The sequence below is a fragment of the Salmo trutta genome, chromosome 13 (assembly GCF_901001165.1).
Source record: "Salmo trutta chromosome 13, fSalTru1.1, whole genome shotgun sequence".
NCBI classification, from domain to species: domain Eukaryota; kingdom Metazoa; phylum Chordata; class Actinopteri; order Salmoniformes; family Salmonidae; genus Salmo; species Salmo trutta.
Window position 1 is genome coordinate 68,298,627 of NC_042969.1, and position 14,198 is coordinate 68,312,824.

Consider the following 14,198-nt stretch of genomic DNA (forward strand, 5'->3'; position numbering starts at 1 on the left):
ATAAAGTCTACACCTGTTGTATTCGGCACATGTGACAAATAAGATTTGATTCAGTGATCTGACAAACCATGCATAATTTATGAAATGCATTGTCAATACTTTAATGGCTTTTTTTCCCCTCTGTGCTGTAATCGATTGACAGATTTATTACCACTATTTCATGTTGTTTCATGTGGGCTTCGTGCATTGTTTATTGCAAACTATTTCCAAAGCCGATACTAGCCAGGCCAGTGTGTAGCAGTGACTGCACCCCCCAGTGTTGAAGTACGGCAGCTCAAGGCAGCATACAGAAGCTCTCAATCATGACGGGGGACTGCCTGATACACAGCGCCCTGAGGAATAATGGTTATTTTGCATGCATGTGTGTACTGCAGAGTACAGTATTTGACTCCATTTTTGCAGTGGTGTAAAGTACTTAAGTAAAAATACTTTAAAGTACTACTTAAGTAGCTTTTTTGGGGTATCTGTTCTTTACTTTATTATTTATATTTTTTACAACTTTTACTTCACTACATTCCTAAAGAAAATAATCAACTTTTTACTCTATACATTTTCCCTGACACCCAAAAGTATTTGTTACATTTTGAATGCTTAGCAGGACATGAAAATGGTCCAATTCATGCACTTATCAAGAGAACATCCCTGGTCATCCCTTCTGCCTCTGATCTGGCGGACTCACTAAACACACATGCTTCATTTGTAAATTATGATTGTGTGTTGGAGTGTGCCCTGGCTATCCATAAATAAATAAAAAAGTAAGAAATGGTGCTGTCTGGTTTGCTTAATATGAGGAATTTGAAATGATTTATACTTGTTCTTGTACTTTTGATACTTAAGTATATTTTAGCAATGACATTTACTTTTGATAGTTAAGTGTATTTTACTCAAGTAGTATTTTACTGTGTGACTTTCTCTTTTACTTGAGTCATTTTCTATCAAGGTATCTTTACTTTTACTCAAGTATGACAATTGGGTACTTTTTCCACCACTGATTATTTTGGGGGGATGGGGTGCTTGCTGGAAGTGAGGGAGAGACAACAGTTTCCCTGACAACGTCAGTTGTTGTCAACACCTCCGTCTTAATAGTGACAAATGGTACTTATTACATCAACGTTAATTTCCCCCCATCTCCTTCAGATGAAGATACTTAGCCTGCACTGATCAAATTGTGTCAGCATAATTACTGAGAACAGACCCTATTAAAAGCCAGAGCTTCAGATTCAGTGTCGAGCCTCATGGTTAGGCCTATCATTCAGCTGCATCTCTGGGAGACTGATGTAGACAACCCGTATACTAATGTCCAGAACTCTACTCACTCAGACAAAAATACTGTAGGAGAACAGTCAAGGGGGTAATAGACATAGGGCTCAATTCAATGGAACTGCACTGCAGTATTTACAGTACATAGGAGGAGCTTTTTCCCATGGTCAAATAAATTCACATGATGGTTTTGGGTGCTGATAAAAACCTACTTCTCTTACCAAGTAGACTCCCTTCACAGGTGCTTCCAGTTGTGTGTGGGGGCAGTAATTTGTCTACAAAGACACTGCATTGTAAGGTAGTGTAAATGTTTATCGCTATGCAATTATTAATGGGGCAACAGTCCTTTCTTGGACAAAATTGGTATTCTATGACTTGACTTATGAGTTATTTACAATAACTTTGTAAGACTAAAATTGGAATAATAGTAATACATTGATTTAATCTGAAAGTTTGAATTCTTTAAGAATCTATTGTAGTTATTTTCCAGAATAAAAGACAAACACAAGTTCTTTATACAATCAACATTTAATAATGCTAATCAAAATATTCACCAAAATAATGAGGGATCATAAAAAGGTAGGAAATAGAATGAAAGACAAGAAAGAGACCAAGATATCTGAATATTAAAGATGTGATACTCAGTCTGTGAACAGTTTGTTGTCCCTCGCTCTAGTTAGGCCACATGGAGGTGAACAAAGGCAAGATGGCAGTGTGTCCTCCTTTGTCCTTAGTTGAGGGGTTTCTTTGTGGTGGTTTATTGCTCCTTTCCTCTGAGTTTGGAAGGCCCCTCATGTGCTGCTCCTCTGGGTTGTGTCCCAGGTTACTCTGTCTGCTGGCTCTTCCTTTGAGTTGCAGAGGCTGTGCTCTAAATTGTCTTCTCCTTCTTTCCTTGAAGAAGGTTAGCTTAAATGTACAGTTCAGGCCGCACTAGCTCTTTAAAGACTAAGTCTCCTTCTGAGACTGTTTAGTTCATGGGCTCTTCCATCCTAGTTTCTGGACTGGATTACAGGTACTATTCCCCAACATGTACTTTTTCCCTGACTTATCAGTTCACTAGTTCTTGCCATTAAAGGTGAAGGTCCAGGCCCTGTTGTCAGCCTACTGAACATGGAGGTTCTTCTCCCTCCTCGATAGAAGTCCAGTTTGAGAGGTCCAGGTTGAGACGTCCAGCAGGATAAGAGGCTAAACGAGTGAGGGGGAGACGTCAGAGCCCTTTTGTAGTCCTGTGAGGTCACATGGTATCACACCTAGGTGTGAAGGCCCACTTTATGACCCTTTGTCTTGGATAGAGAGAGAGAGCGCTTGGAGGAACTCAGTAGTCCATAACAGTTCAGCATTATAGACAGTAAAAGGATGTTCAACATTGTTCAACATATGACATTAAAACGGCACAACGCTACATCATGAACATTTCTATAGCAGGTTCAATTTATTTCCAGCCTCACTTTTGTTTTATGAAATAGAGGCCAAAACAAACCCCAAAATTATAAACTTTTAATTTCATTAAAGTTTAATTTAAAGCTTAAACCTAGCTTTAAAATAACCTCAATTACCATAAGCAATTTCATCAGCTTTATATATGTGGATTTGGTGTTGCCAGTAGCTCAGTGGAGAATACGGTTGTTTCTCTCTGGTTGGGGACTGCATGGAGAGAGAATGAAATTCACAAATTAGTGTCGTCTGATGGGATGGAAATGTGTTAATTGCTGTTTTTAAGCTGCTGCAATAATGAGGTTATGATGGCAGACTGCTCATGGCACATTATTTAGCCCAGAGCCCATATAAACTCACAGAACTGTTGGTTGGTGAAAATAGAGTGCTAAATGTAATTACTCATTTTACAATCTGTGGATATTCTACATCGTCAAATATACATTTAGTGCCAGTGGAAGTGTTTCCAGCTGTGGTGTTAGTTAGCTGGTTTAATGTGAAACGTACAGGGTTTCCTGTGGCATTGGCTGTCCTCTCTCTTGTAGCCTACACAGAATGTTGCTCTCCGATACAAAGACATTTCAGACAAGAGGTAATAATTTGACAGAGAGAAGTGTGAATGTTGTTGTCTCTGGCTGGAGCAAACACCGGCCTTTGTCCTCCCAGTTGATTGGTTTTGCTTGCAGTGTGCTGTCTGTTTGTGTTGAAGCTAACATTAGCCAGCCCACCAGGCATCTCTCAGGGATAACTAACTGCCATGAAGAAGATTACACCCACATACAAAAATCACACCTCCCAGCTAAAATCCCACCATGCTCAGTCCACGTCAACAACCAAAGCTAATCCAGGAACGTTTTCTCACTGTTGGCTAGAGGTGCTGATACAAGGAGCCAGCTGTAGTAGAGTACATCTAAAGGTGGCTAGCCTGTCTCTCTCTCTTTCTGCACTGTTCTGACCTTGGCTTCTGGTTGCGTGAAAGCAGCACGGAGCCTCTGTTGTTGTCAGAGCAGAGGGAAGAAAGAAATAAAAGAGAACTTTGAATACCTTTCATCAGGCCAGGAGTCAGAGAGAAAGAATAGCACTCGCTCATTATGCAGTATCGTGTGGAGATGAGAGCGGTTGGTTGGTGTGTGGTCGCGGAATGGCACGGAGGGAGAACACCTCCACAATGGCACCAGGTATGCAGAGAGAACATGGAGTGAAGGTGGATTAATTATACATGCAAGTACAATACAGTAGCTCCTTGCCTGCCTGCTGCCTCTGTGCCCAACCAGGCTCAAACTAAAGGCTCACACACACATCGCACTGAATGTGCATCTACCATTCTTCTGCCGATCTTTCAGCGCACTGTGTTTTAGGGACCACCCACTGTAGAACGTCAAACTGCCGACATTTTTCATGCGATTCTACATGTAAAATCAGTACACACTTGGTTCACAAATTACATTGAGGTGCTAAGTACTCTCAGCCAGCAAACGCTATTGGTCTGTCTGAGCCCTAAGGCTGTGTGTTTATAGGATCCACAGTACTGAACAACTCAGGTCCCAGAGGTTTTGCAGGCTGGAGCTCTGTTGATGTTTTTGAAGAGGCTAGTATAGTCCAATAATCTCCTGTATAGGTCTTGTATTACTAAGAAGGGTTGAAGGCTCATTGATATCACAACTTGAAGAAGGAGTTTGAAATACTAACAAGCTGCATTTGAACTTTTCAGGACAAACATTGTTTCAGGACAACAATTGTTGGTTGTGCTTAGGTACTGTACAGGTCCTTCTATACTCTACTACACTGTTCATATGTGTTAGTGGCTACCAGCATTTTTTTATACGCTCCTTCACAATCCAAACTAGGATTTGAATTGCCGTCTGTCTCTCATCGTGTAGTGAGCAAGGCTGGGAGTTCAACCTCTTCAAGAGTCCACTGGCATATGTTTTTTATTGTTGTATAATCTAGCCATAATTGGTACTAGCATATCAGACTTACTGTATAGCATATTCTTTTGTTTGCTATTTTAAGAGTTTTCTTCTGTAAAATACTGTACATTCATTCTATATGCTATTTCAGATAAAGTCCTATCCTTCAAATATAGTCCTGAATCACAGGTTCAAACCAGAACTTTGATCAAAACTAAAGAGAGTAGAAAAAAACTCTGCATGATTTATTCAAATGACATATTTCACATGTAAGATTTGTGTTTAAATATGCATAGTTCATCTCATGACAGCTGGGCATTTTTTGCATGGATTGATTCAACCCAGCTGAATGATTTATGATGAATAAAAAGGCATCTTTAATTTACTGAGGAGAGGTAAATAACACCAGTCACTCACTGCAAAATGGAGGACGCTTTCTTTACAGGCCATCAAATAATTCCTCTAAAATCACTTCTTGATTTTACAGATCTTTGATCTTTGAGAGGATTAGGGTTGATTGACGGATCAAAGGAGTTACTATGTGTCCTTAAGTGGTGTTTTGATGTAGCACAAAGGAGAAGAGGGGAGATGGTGACACGCTTCGTCACCCTTCCACACACATTCATTATTAACGCTCCACAGTGCGCTGAGTCCCTACCCTACACGTGGGTCGGTGTGGTGTGGCTGGGCCAGCTGTCTAGTGGGCTGGGCACTGTGTACTGGAAGAGATAGGATTATTATATCTACAGGATTGCTTGCAAACCCCTCTAACCTCAAATAACAGGAGTCAGGACACATACTGTACATGTAGCTGAATAGGGAGAGAGGACAGAAAGAGGACAGACAGAGGACAGAGAGAGGACAGAAAGAGGACAGAAAGAGGTGGGAAGGAGGTTAAAATGGGAAGAGGGACTGAGCGGTGGATGAAGGAGAGGAAGGTCCAGAGAGAGGGCAGAGTATTTTATATTATCCAGGGTGTGAGAACTGGGCTGTTGGTGAATGTAGCCGACGTACACTATGACAGCCATGATGGAGCCATGTTGTCAGCCAGCCGGGTGTCCATGCATCCGCCCTACTGCGCTATAGGCTGAGGAGGAGCTCCCTGACTCCCTGTCCCTGCATGGTGAGGTCAGCAGCCCAGTGACCTGACCTCAATTATACCAGATTAGAGATCAGATCAGATCTCCGGCACGCTGACCTCGGAGCAGCCACCAATTAGTCTCCGAACATGCAGTCAGAAAAGAACATCCTGTCCAGGAGGACAAGGAGAGGGTGTGGAGGAGCAGGCGGAGCCAAGATCCCTGTCCCTACAATGTCCACACCTATTTCCCATACATTTTTCCCAATGAGGTTTTCGACAATGCTTTTGGGCATTGTAACATTTTGTACTGCTATTTCCATGTCTTTGACTACAGGTCTGTAATTGTGTCTTAGCATATTGCTTTAGTCTCCCTATCACACATTAGCTATTGGCAAAGTTTAATACACAGCTGTGTGTAGATTCACTCTACCAATAAGATCAGAGCTAACCCACTGGGCACACACTGGTTGGATCAACGTTGTTTCCATGTCATTTAAATGAAATTACGTTGATCCAATGTGGAATAGACGTTGAATTGATTTCTGTGCCCATTGGGAAGCCACATGGCCAGAATGATCCTATCCGTCATCTCTCTATGGAACTGGGAAACACAGTCTAAGTCACCAGAGTAGCCAGAATGTAACGGCTGTCGTGAGATAGAGTAGACCAAGGTGCAGCGGAGTTAGTGTTCATCATTGAATATTTAATTGCACAACGTGAACACTATACAAAAACAAGAAAAGAGAAAACCGACAGCCAAACAGTCCTGTCAGGTGCAAACACTAAACAGAAACAATTACCCACAAAACCCCAACGGAAAAACATGCACTTATGTGTGACCTGATTGGGAGCCACACACGGCCCAAAACAAAGAAATACAAAAGCATAGAAAAAGAACATAGAACGCCCACCCAATGTAACACCCTGGCCTAACCAAAATAAAGAACAAAAAACCCCTCTCTATGGCCAGGGCGTTACAGTACCCCCCCCCCCCCCCCCAAGGTGCGGACTCCGGCAGCAAAACCTGACACTGAAGGGGAGGGTCTGGGTGGGCCTTCTTACGGCGGCGGCTCAAGTGCGGGACGTGGCCTCTGCCCCACCCTTGGCGTCGCCCTCTTAGGTGGCGCACCTGGCCGCGCCGAAGGTCTGGTGGGCGACCCTGACTTCGCCCGGCTGGCGGGCGACCCTTGTTGCGCCCGGCTGGCGGACGACCCGCGATGGCTGCGCCCGGCTGGCGGGTGTCCCTTGCTGCGCCCGTCTGGCGGGCCATTCTGGCAGATCCGGACAGGCGGGCCACTCTGGCAGATCCGGACAGGCGGGCAACTCTGGCAGCTCCGAACAGGCGGGCCACTCTGGCAGCTCCGAACAGGCGGGCCACTCTGGCAGCTCCGAACAGGCGGGCCACTCTGGCAGCTCCGAACAGGCGGGCCACTCTGGCAGCTCCGAACAGGTGGGCCACTCTGGAGGCCTAGTCCTGGGAGGTGGCACCGGACGGACCAGGATGGGGAGACCCACTGGAGGCCTGGTCCGTGGAGCAGGCACAAGACAGACCAGGATGGGGAGACCCACTGGAGGCCTGGTCCGAGGAGGAGGCACAGGCTTAACCAGGATGGGGAGACCCACTGGAGGCCTGGTCCGAGGAGGAGGCACAGGCTTAACCAGGATGGGGAAACCCACTGGAGGACTGGTCCGAGGAGGAGGCACGGGCTTGACCAGGATGGGAAGACATGCAGGAGGCCTGGTTCTGGGCGTAGGCACAGGATGTGCAGGGCTGGGAAGACATGCAGGAGGCCTGTTTCTGGGCACAGGCACAGTCCTCAACAGACGGCCAGCACGCACCTCAGGACGAGTATGGAGAACTGACTCAGGTGACATCAATTCACTGACACGCTCCGTAGGGCGAATGCCGTGCCTTATGCACCAAACCAGCAGGTCTCTCATCTCTCTCTCCTCCAATCTCCCCATCAACTCCTTCACCGTCTCTGCTTCGCACCCTTCGATCACCTCCAACGTCAACCCGACTGGCTCTGGTTCCGACCTCGGCACCGCCGACTGTCCCGTGTGCCCCCCCCCCAAAAAAAATCTTGGGGCTGCCTCTCGTGCCTGTTGCGCTCTCTCTCCTCATACCATCGCTTCTCCGCTCTCGCCGCTTCGATCTCCCACTGCGGGAGGCGATACTCCCCAGCCTGAGTCCATGGTCCCTCTCCATCCAGTATTTGTTCCCACGTCCATGAGTCCATCATGCTGCTCTCCTGGTGCTGCTCCTTCCTCCGCTGCTTGGTCCTTGTTTGGTGGGTAATTCTGTAACGGCTGTCGTGAGATAGAGTAGACCAAGGTGCAGTGGAGTTAGTGTTCATCATTGAATATTTAATTGCACAACGTGAACACTATACAAAAACAAGAAAAGAGAAAACCGACAGCCAAACAGTCCTGTCAGGTGCAAACACTAAACAGAAACAATTACCCACAAAACCCCAACGGAAAAACATGCACTTATGTGTGACTCCCAATCAACAACAACGAACTTCAGCTGTGCCTGATTGGGAGCCACACACGGCCCAAAACAAAGAAATACAAAAACATAGAAAAAGAACATAGAACGCCCACCCAATGTAACACCCTGGCCTAACCAAAATAAAGAACAAAAAACCCTCTCTATGGCCAGGGCGTTACACAGAACCCCCTTCCCTTAAAAAGGAGGATGCACATTCTCATCTACAAGTCGTGTCTTATTTAGCATTCTTAGTATGCAAGTCTTATTTAGCATTCTTAGTATGCAAGTCTTATTTAGCGTTCTTAGTATGCAAGTCTTATTTAGCGTTCTTAGTATGCAAGTCTTATTTTGCATTCTTAGTATGCAAGTCTTATTTTGCATTCTTAGTATGCAAGTCTTATTTTGCATTCTTAGTATGCAAGTCTTATTTAGCATTCTTAATATGCGAGTCGGGAGAAATTCGATTTAGTCACGGGCAAAGTGAGGGTGATTAGATTAAGTGTGTTTCTGGAAAACGAAGGGAGAGCTAGCTCCTTCAGATCAGCAGGGCTGGGAAGGGAATGTGTGGAGCTGGGCTGAGCTGGGCTGGACAGGGCTGAGAAGGGTTGGGCACGGCAGGGCTGGGAAGACCAGAGCAGGGCTGGGCTGCACATGGAAGACTACGCAGCACTCCTGGCTCTTTTGATGCTCTGCCTTTATCACAAACACCAGGCTGCCTGTTTCAATGATTTCACCTCAGGTTCAGAAGCTTAATCTATACATGCAAATATGCTGAGTATATAAAACATTAAGGACGCCTGCTCTTTCCATGACATAGACTGACCAGGTGAATCCAGGTGAAAGCTATGACCCCTTATTGATGTCAAATCCACTTCAATCAGTGCAGATGAAGGGGAGGAGACCAGTTAAATAAGGATTTTTAAACCTTGAGACAATTGAGACATGGATTGTGTATGTGTGCCATTCAAGACAAAATATTTAAGTGCCTTTGAAGGGGGTATGGTAGTAGGTGCCAGGAGCACCGGTTTGTGTCAAGAACTGCAACGCTGTGTTTTTTTACGCAGCATTAACAGTTTCCTGTGTGTATCAAGAATTGTCCACCACTCAAAGGACATCCAGCCAACTTGACGCAACTGTGGGAAGCATTGGTGTCAACATGGGCCAGCATCCCTGTGGAACGCTTTTGACACCTTGTAGAGTCCATGCCCCAACTAGTCGAGGGTGTTCTGAGGGCAAAAGGGGGTGGGGTCCAACTCAATATTAGGAAGGTGGTCCTAATGTTTGTTATACTCTGTGTATACTTGGTGTATAACAGTACTGTATGTCTGGAGGATCTGATACAGGCTAACATTGGTAGGGACAGAATATTGCTGAATGCTGTGAAATCAAAAGCCAGATGGTGGAGAAGGAGTCAGAGGCAAGGAGAGAGAAAGACTAATAGAAAGGAGAGCGAGATAGGAGAGAGAAAGACAATAGACTTTCTTTCATTTTGATTTTCTGCTGCAGTCTGCTGAGCCCTGTCTTCTCTCTAGCATCCCCTCTCCCTGCTCTTCAGTTTGTCATAACACAATAACAGAGGTCTGACAGCTTAAAAGACACTGGAGGAGCATGGAGGTGCTTGGGGAGAAAATTGCTGCAGAACACAGGCTGCTCAGCGGCTAGAGAGAAATACCATTTTGTCTCGCTCAAGATGGATTCCACTGTGAGATTGCATTGTACCAAAGACAGAATCAAAATGGAGAACCTTTAAAAAAGCAAGGTTTGTTTTACATAATTGTTATTGGCCTATGTTGGTGATATCAAATACTCTGATACAAATCACACCATTTTATATTTTCACTTTGATTGCACAATGTATTGTGACAATATTGAATATTGAAGAAGTACATCATACATATCATTTATGAATATCAATATGAAAGAGATATCATTTTGATGTATCTGATCTCCTCAACCTTTAAAGAAATGCCTGGCAATGATAAGGGCACGCACACACACACACACACACACACACACACACACCACCCTCCCTCTACAGATCACACTGCTGGTTGCCCGTCACACAACTGCATTTAAATCAGGAGCTAGAAACCCCTTCAGGATATCAAATCCATGGACTCTGGTGTCTATCCTAACTAGGTCAACTCGTACAATAGCTGCAGACTCTTTCTCCCTCTCCTCCCTCTCCTTATTTTTACTACCTTTCATAAGTGGATTTTTTATTTATTTTTATTTGTATGAACAATAGATAACGAATGAATTATCAAATATGCCAATATTAAATGCAGGTAAAATATGTCTTTATCCGGTCCTTTTGTATTTTTTACCAATTGATAACTTTGCCAAAAAAACACTGATATCCTATGCTTGACTTGTCATTGATTCTCTGTAGATTTCAGGCCACAATGGTGCATGATGTTTTACAGTCCATTTTGATCAGGCTTTATCTAAAGACACCTCCCTCGTTGTCAGAGACAAGGCACAGCCCTGCTACTGTAGCTGGTTTTAACTGAAGCTGCCCCTGGCTGGTGTTCCTTGGGGCCTAAATGCTCACTAAGCTGTCTCTGTTTTAGCATGCTCGCCACAGCACAGTGAAGACAATCTCCTGTAAATTGCTTTTTCGATCAGTTTTGACATCAATCTGCTCTCCTGGGGATAACGCATGCATATGATTGCGAGAGGAAGGTATCATTCCTTATGGATGTTGACAACCCCACTCAGTCGGGTTTGATCCCCAGAATTAACATAATATTACTGCACAGACTGAACTGCTAGTGACACCCAAAGAGGATTTGGTTGCTGTAGCAGAGGTTTAGACCAGATAGATTACTGGAGCTAGGGAGGGCAGAGGTCAAATGTAAAGGTTATCTCAGGTAAAAGGTCTTGGTATGATATGTTTAAGGATATGTATGTATAATATAACTTATCTAGATAATTCAGTACTGTTTGTGAATGCCATGGATTATGCGGGACCGGGTGTCTTTTCCAGCTGGATGGCGTACTACAGTAGCTTCCTATGAGCTGATTGGCTCCTGTATTTTTTTTAATGTGAATAATCCCTCCTTTCTTTCTCTCTCTTTTTCTCTTCCAGGACTTAGATTTCTCATCACAACCACAGGAGCCTTGTATATTCTGGACGTCCAGAATGAGGATGGATTGTATAACTACCGCTGCACCACACGGCATCGCTACACGGGCGAGACCAGGCAAAGCAACAGCGCCCGGCTTTTTGTGTCAGGTCGGTCTGTGCTGCCCTAAATACCCTAAATAACGGTACCCCAGAAACATCTAGATATCTGTGCAGTACATCATGTTGCAGTAATACATCAGAAACTTCTGCATCTTCATACACTGCAAAGTCCACAACACGGTAAATTCTATCGCAACACTATCTCTTCTAATAGTGAACTCTATTCTTATCATAACAACTTCTCTCTCTTATCTCTCATAAGATCCCACCAACTCAGAACCTGGGATTCTGGATGGCTTTGACCGTCGGGAGGTCATGGCGTCCCATCGGGTGGAGCTGCCCTGTAAGGCGTCGGGCCATCCCATGCCCAAGTACCGCTGGCTGAAGGACAACAGCCCCCTGGAGCCCGACACACGTTTCCGCCAGAGTGTCACGGGCTTGCTGATAGAGAGCGCCCAGCCCACTGACTCTGGCACCTATGTGTGTGAAGTGTGGAACAGCTATGGCAACGCTGAGGTGGTGGGCCGGCTTCTGGTCAAGCGTGAGTCCAAACACCACATCACACTCACACATCAGGAGCTATCACAGCCTGGGTGCCATGATGTTTCTGCGTTAGCTGCTCTAGCCCTGTCACTTTGTTTATCTATTTCTTTGATAATGTTCTTACAACAAAATATTTGTGTCACGGTATAAGAATGTCATAGGCCACCAGTTTGGTTTGTTGTTATTGATGTGTGTTCTGTATTTTCTCTGGTGTCCAGAGCCCCTGAAGGCGGTGGTCAGCCCACGAAAGGTGAAGGGCAGCGTGGGTAGTAAGGTGTCCTTGCATTGCAGTGTCAGTGGCTCTGATGAGTATGAGCTGTCGTGGTACCGTAACGGAGAGATCATCTACCCCGGCAACAGCGTGCGGATCACAGGCATCAGCAGGGAGAACCTGATCATGGAGGGCATGGCCAAGAGCGACGGCGGGGCCTACCAATGTTTCGCCAGGAAGAGCAAAATGTCCGCTCAGGATTTTGTTCAGGTCATTTTGGAGGGTGAGCTACAGTACAGGTTTCTTATAAAGATCAATGCTACTATGGCAGTTATTTGATATATTGGTGTTCTTATAATGACACAGTGGTTAGAATATATCACCATGTGTTTTTTTTTCATGTGTACTGTACTGCTTGGAAGTTGACTATAGCATGAGTGGTTACGGTTTTATGTTGTGTGTATGTTTTGTGTCCATGTACTGTACCATTCAAACGTTTGGTCACACCTACTCATTCCAGGTTTTGTCTTTATTTTTACTATTTTTCACATTGTAGAATAATAGTGAAGGCATCAAAACTATGAAATAACACATATGGAATCATGTAGTAACCAAAAAAAGTGTTCAACAAATCAAAATATATGTTATATTTGAGATTCTTCAAAGTAGCCACCCTTTGCCTTGATGACAGCGTTGCACACTTTTGGCATTCTCTCAACTAGCTTCATGAGGTAGTCACCTGGAATGCATTTCAAATAACAGGTGTGCCTTATTAATTTGTGGAATTTCCTTCCTAATGCGTTTGAGCCAATCAGTTGTGTTGTGACAAGGTAGGGGTGGTATACAGAAGATAGCCCTATTTGGTAAAAGACCAAGTCCATATTATGGCAAGAACAGTTCAAATAAGCAAAGAGAAATTACACTCCATCACTTTAAGACATGAAGGTCAGTCAATCCGGAAAATTTGATGAAACTTGCTCTCACGAGGACCGCCACAGGAAGGAAGAACCAGAGTTACCTCTGCTGCAGAGGATAAGTTCATTAGAGTTACCAGCCTCAGAAATTGCAGCCCAAATAAATGCTTCACAGTTCAAGTAACAGAAACATCTCAACATAAACTGTTCAGAGGAGACTGAGTGAATCAGACCTTCATGGTAGAATTGCTGCAAAGAGACCATTACTAAAGGACACCAATAAGAAGAAGAGACTTGCTTGGGTCAAGAAACACAAGCAATAGACATTAGACCAGTGGAAATCTGTCCTTTGGTCTGATGAGTCCAAATTTGAGATTTTTGGTTCTAACCGCCGTGTCTTTGTGAGATGCAGAGTAGGTGAACGGATTATCTCCACGTGTGGTTCCCACCGTGAAGCATGGAGGAGGAGGTGTGATGGTGCTTTGCTGGTGACACTGTGATTTATTTAGAATTCAAGGCACACTTAACCAGCATGGCTACCACAGCATTCTGCAGCGATACGCCATCCCGATCTGGTTTGCGCTTAGTGGGACTATCATTTGTTTTTCAACAGGACAATGACCCAGCACATCTCCAGGCTGTGTAAGGGCTATTCTACCAAGAAGGAGAGTGGTGGAATGCTGCGTCAGATGACCTGGCCTCCACAATCACCCGACCTCAACCCAATTGAGATGGTTTGGGATGAGTTGGACCGCAGACTGAAGGAAAAGCAGCCAACAAGTGCTCAGCATATGTGGAAACTCCTTCAAGACTGTTGGAAAAGCATTCCAGGTGAAGCTGGTTGAGAGAATGCCAAGAGTGTGCAAAGCTATCATCAAGGCAAAGGGTGGCTACTTTGAAGAATCTAAAATACATTTTGATTTGTTTAACACTTTTTTGGTTACTACATGATTCCATATGCGTTATTTCATAGTTTTGATGTCTTCACTATTATTCTACAATATAGAAAATAGTAGAAATAAAGAAAACCCTTGAATGAGTAGGTGTGTCCAAGCTTTTGACTGGCACTGTATGTGTAGTTGCAGCAGCAGTGACTTAGCAGAAAGGGATTTTGGCCCTGGATCGATACAGGGCCAGTGTTGTGCTCCTGCAGAACAGCAA

General features: G+C 44.5%; 1 protein-coding gene across 1 annotated transcript in view; it reads left to right on the forward strand.

Annotated features, from left to right (window-relative positions):
* The window catches only part of LOC115206408 (Down syndrome cell adhesion molecule), a 148,364-nt gene that overhangs the window by 79,914 nt on the left and 54,252 nt on the right, over window positions 1–14,198 (forward strand). Inside the window, exons 4-6 of the mRNA XM_029773343.1 lie at window positions 11,271–11,417; window positions 11,632–11,910; window positions 12,131–12,406. Of these exons, the coding sequence (XP_029629203.1) occupies window positions 11,271–11,417; window positions 11,632–11,910; window positions 12,131–12,406 (702 nt within the window). The remainder of the gene's footprint in view (window positions 1–11,270; window positions 11,418–11,631; window positions 11,911–12,130; window positions 12,407–14,198) is intronic.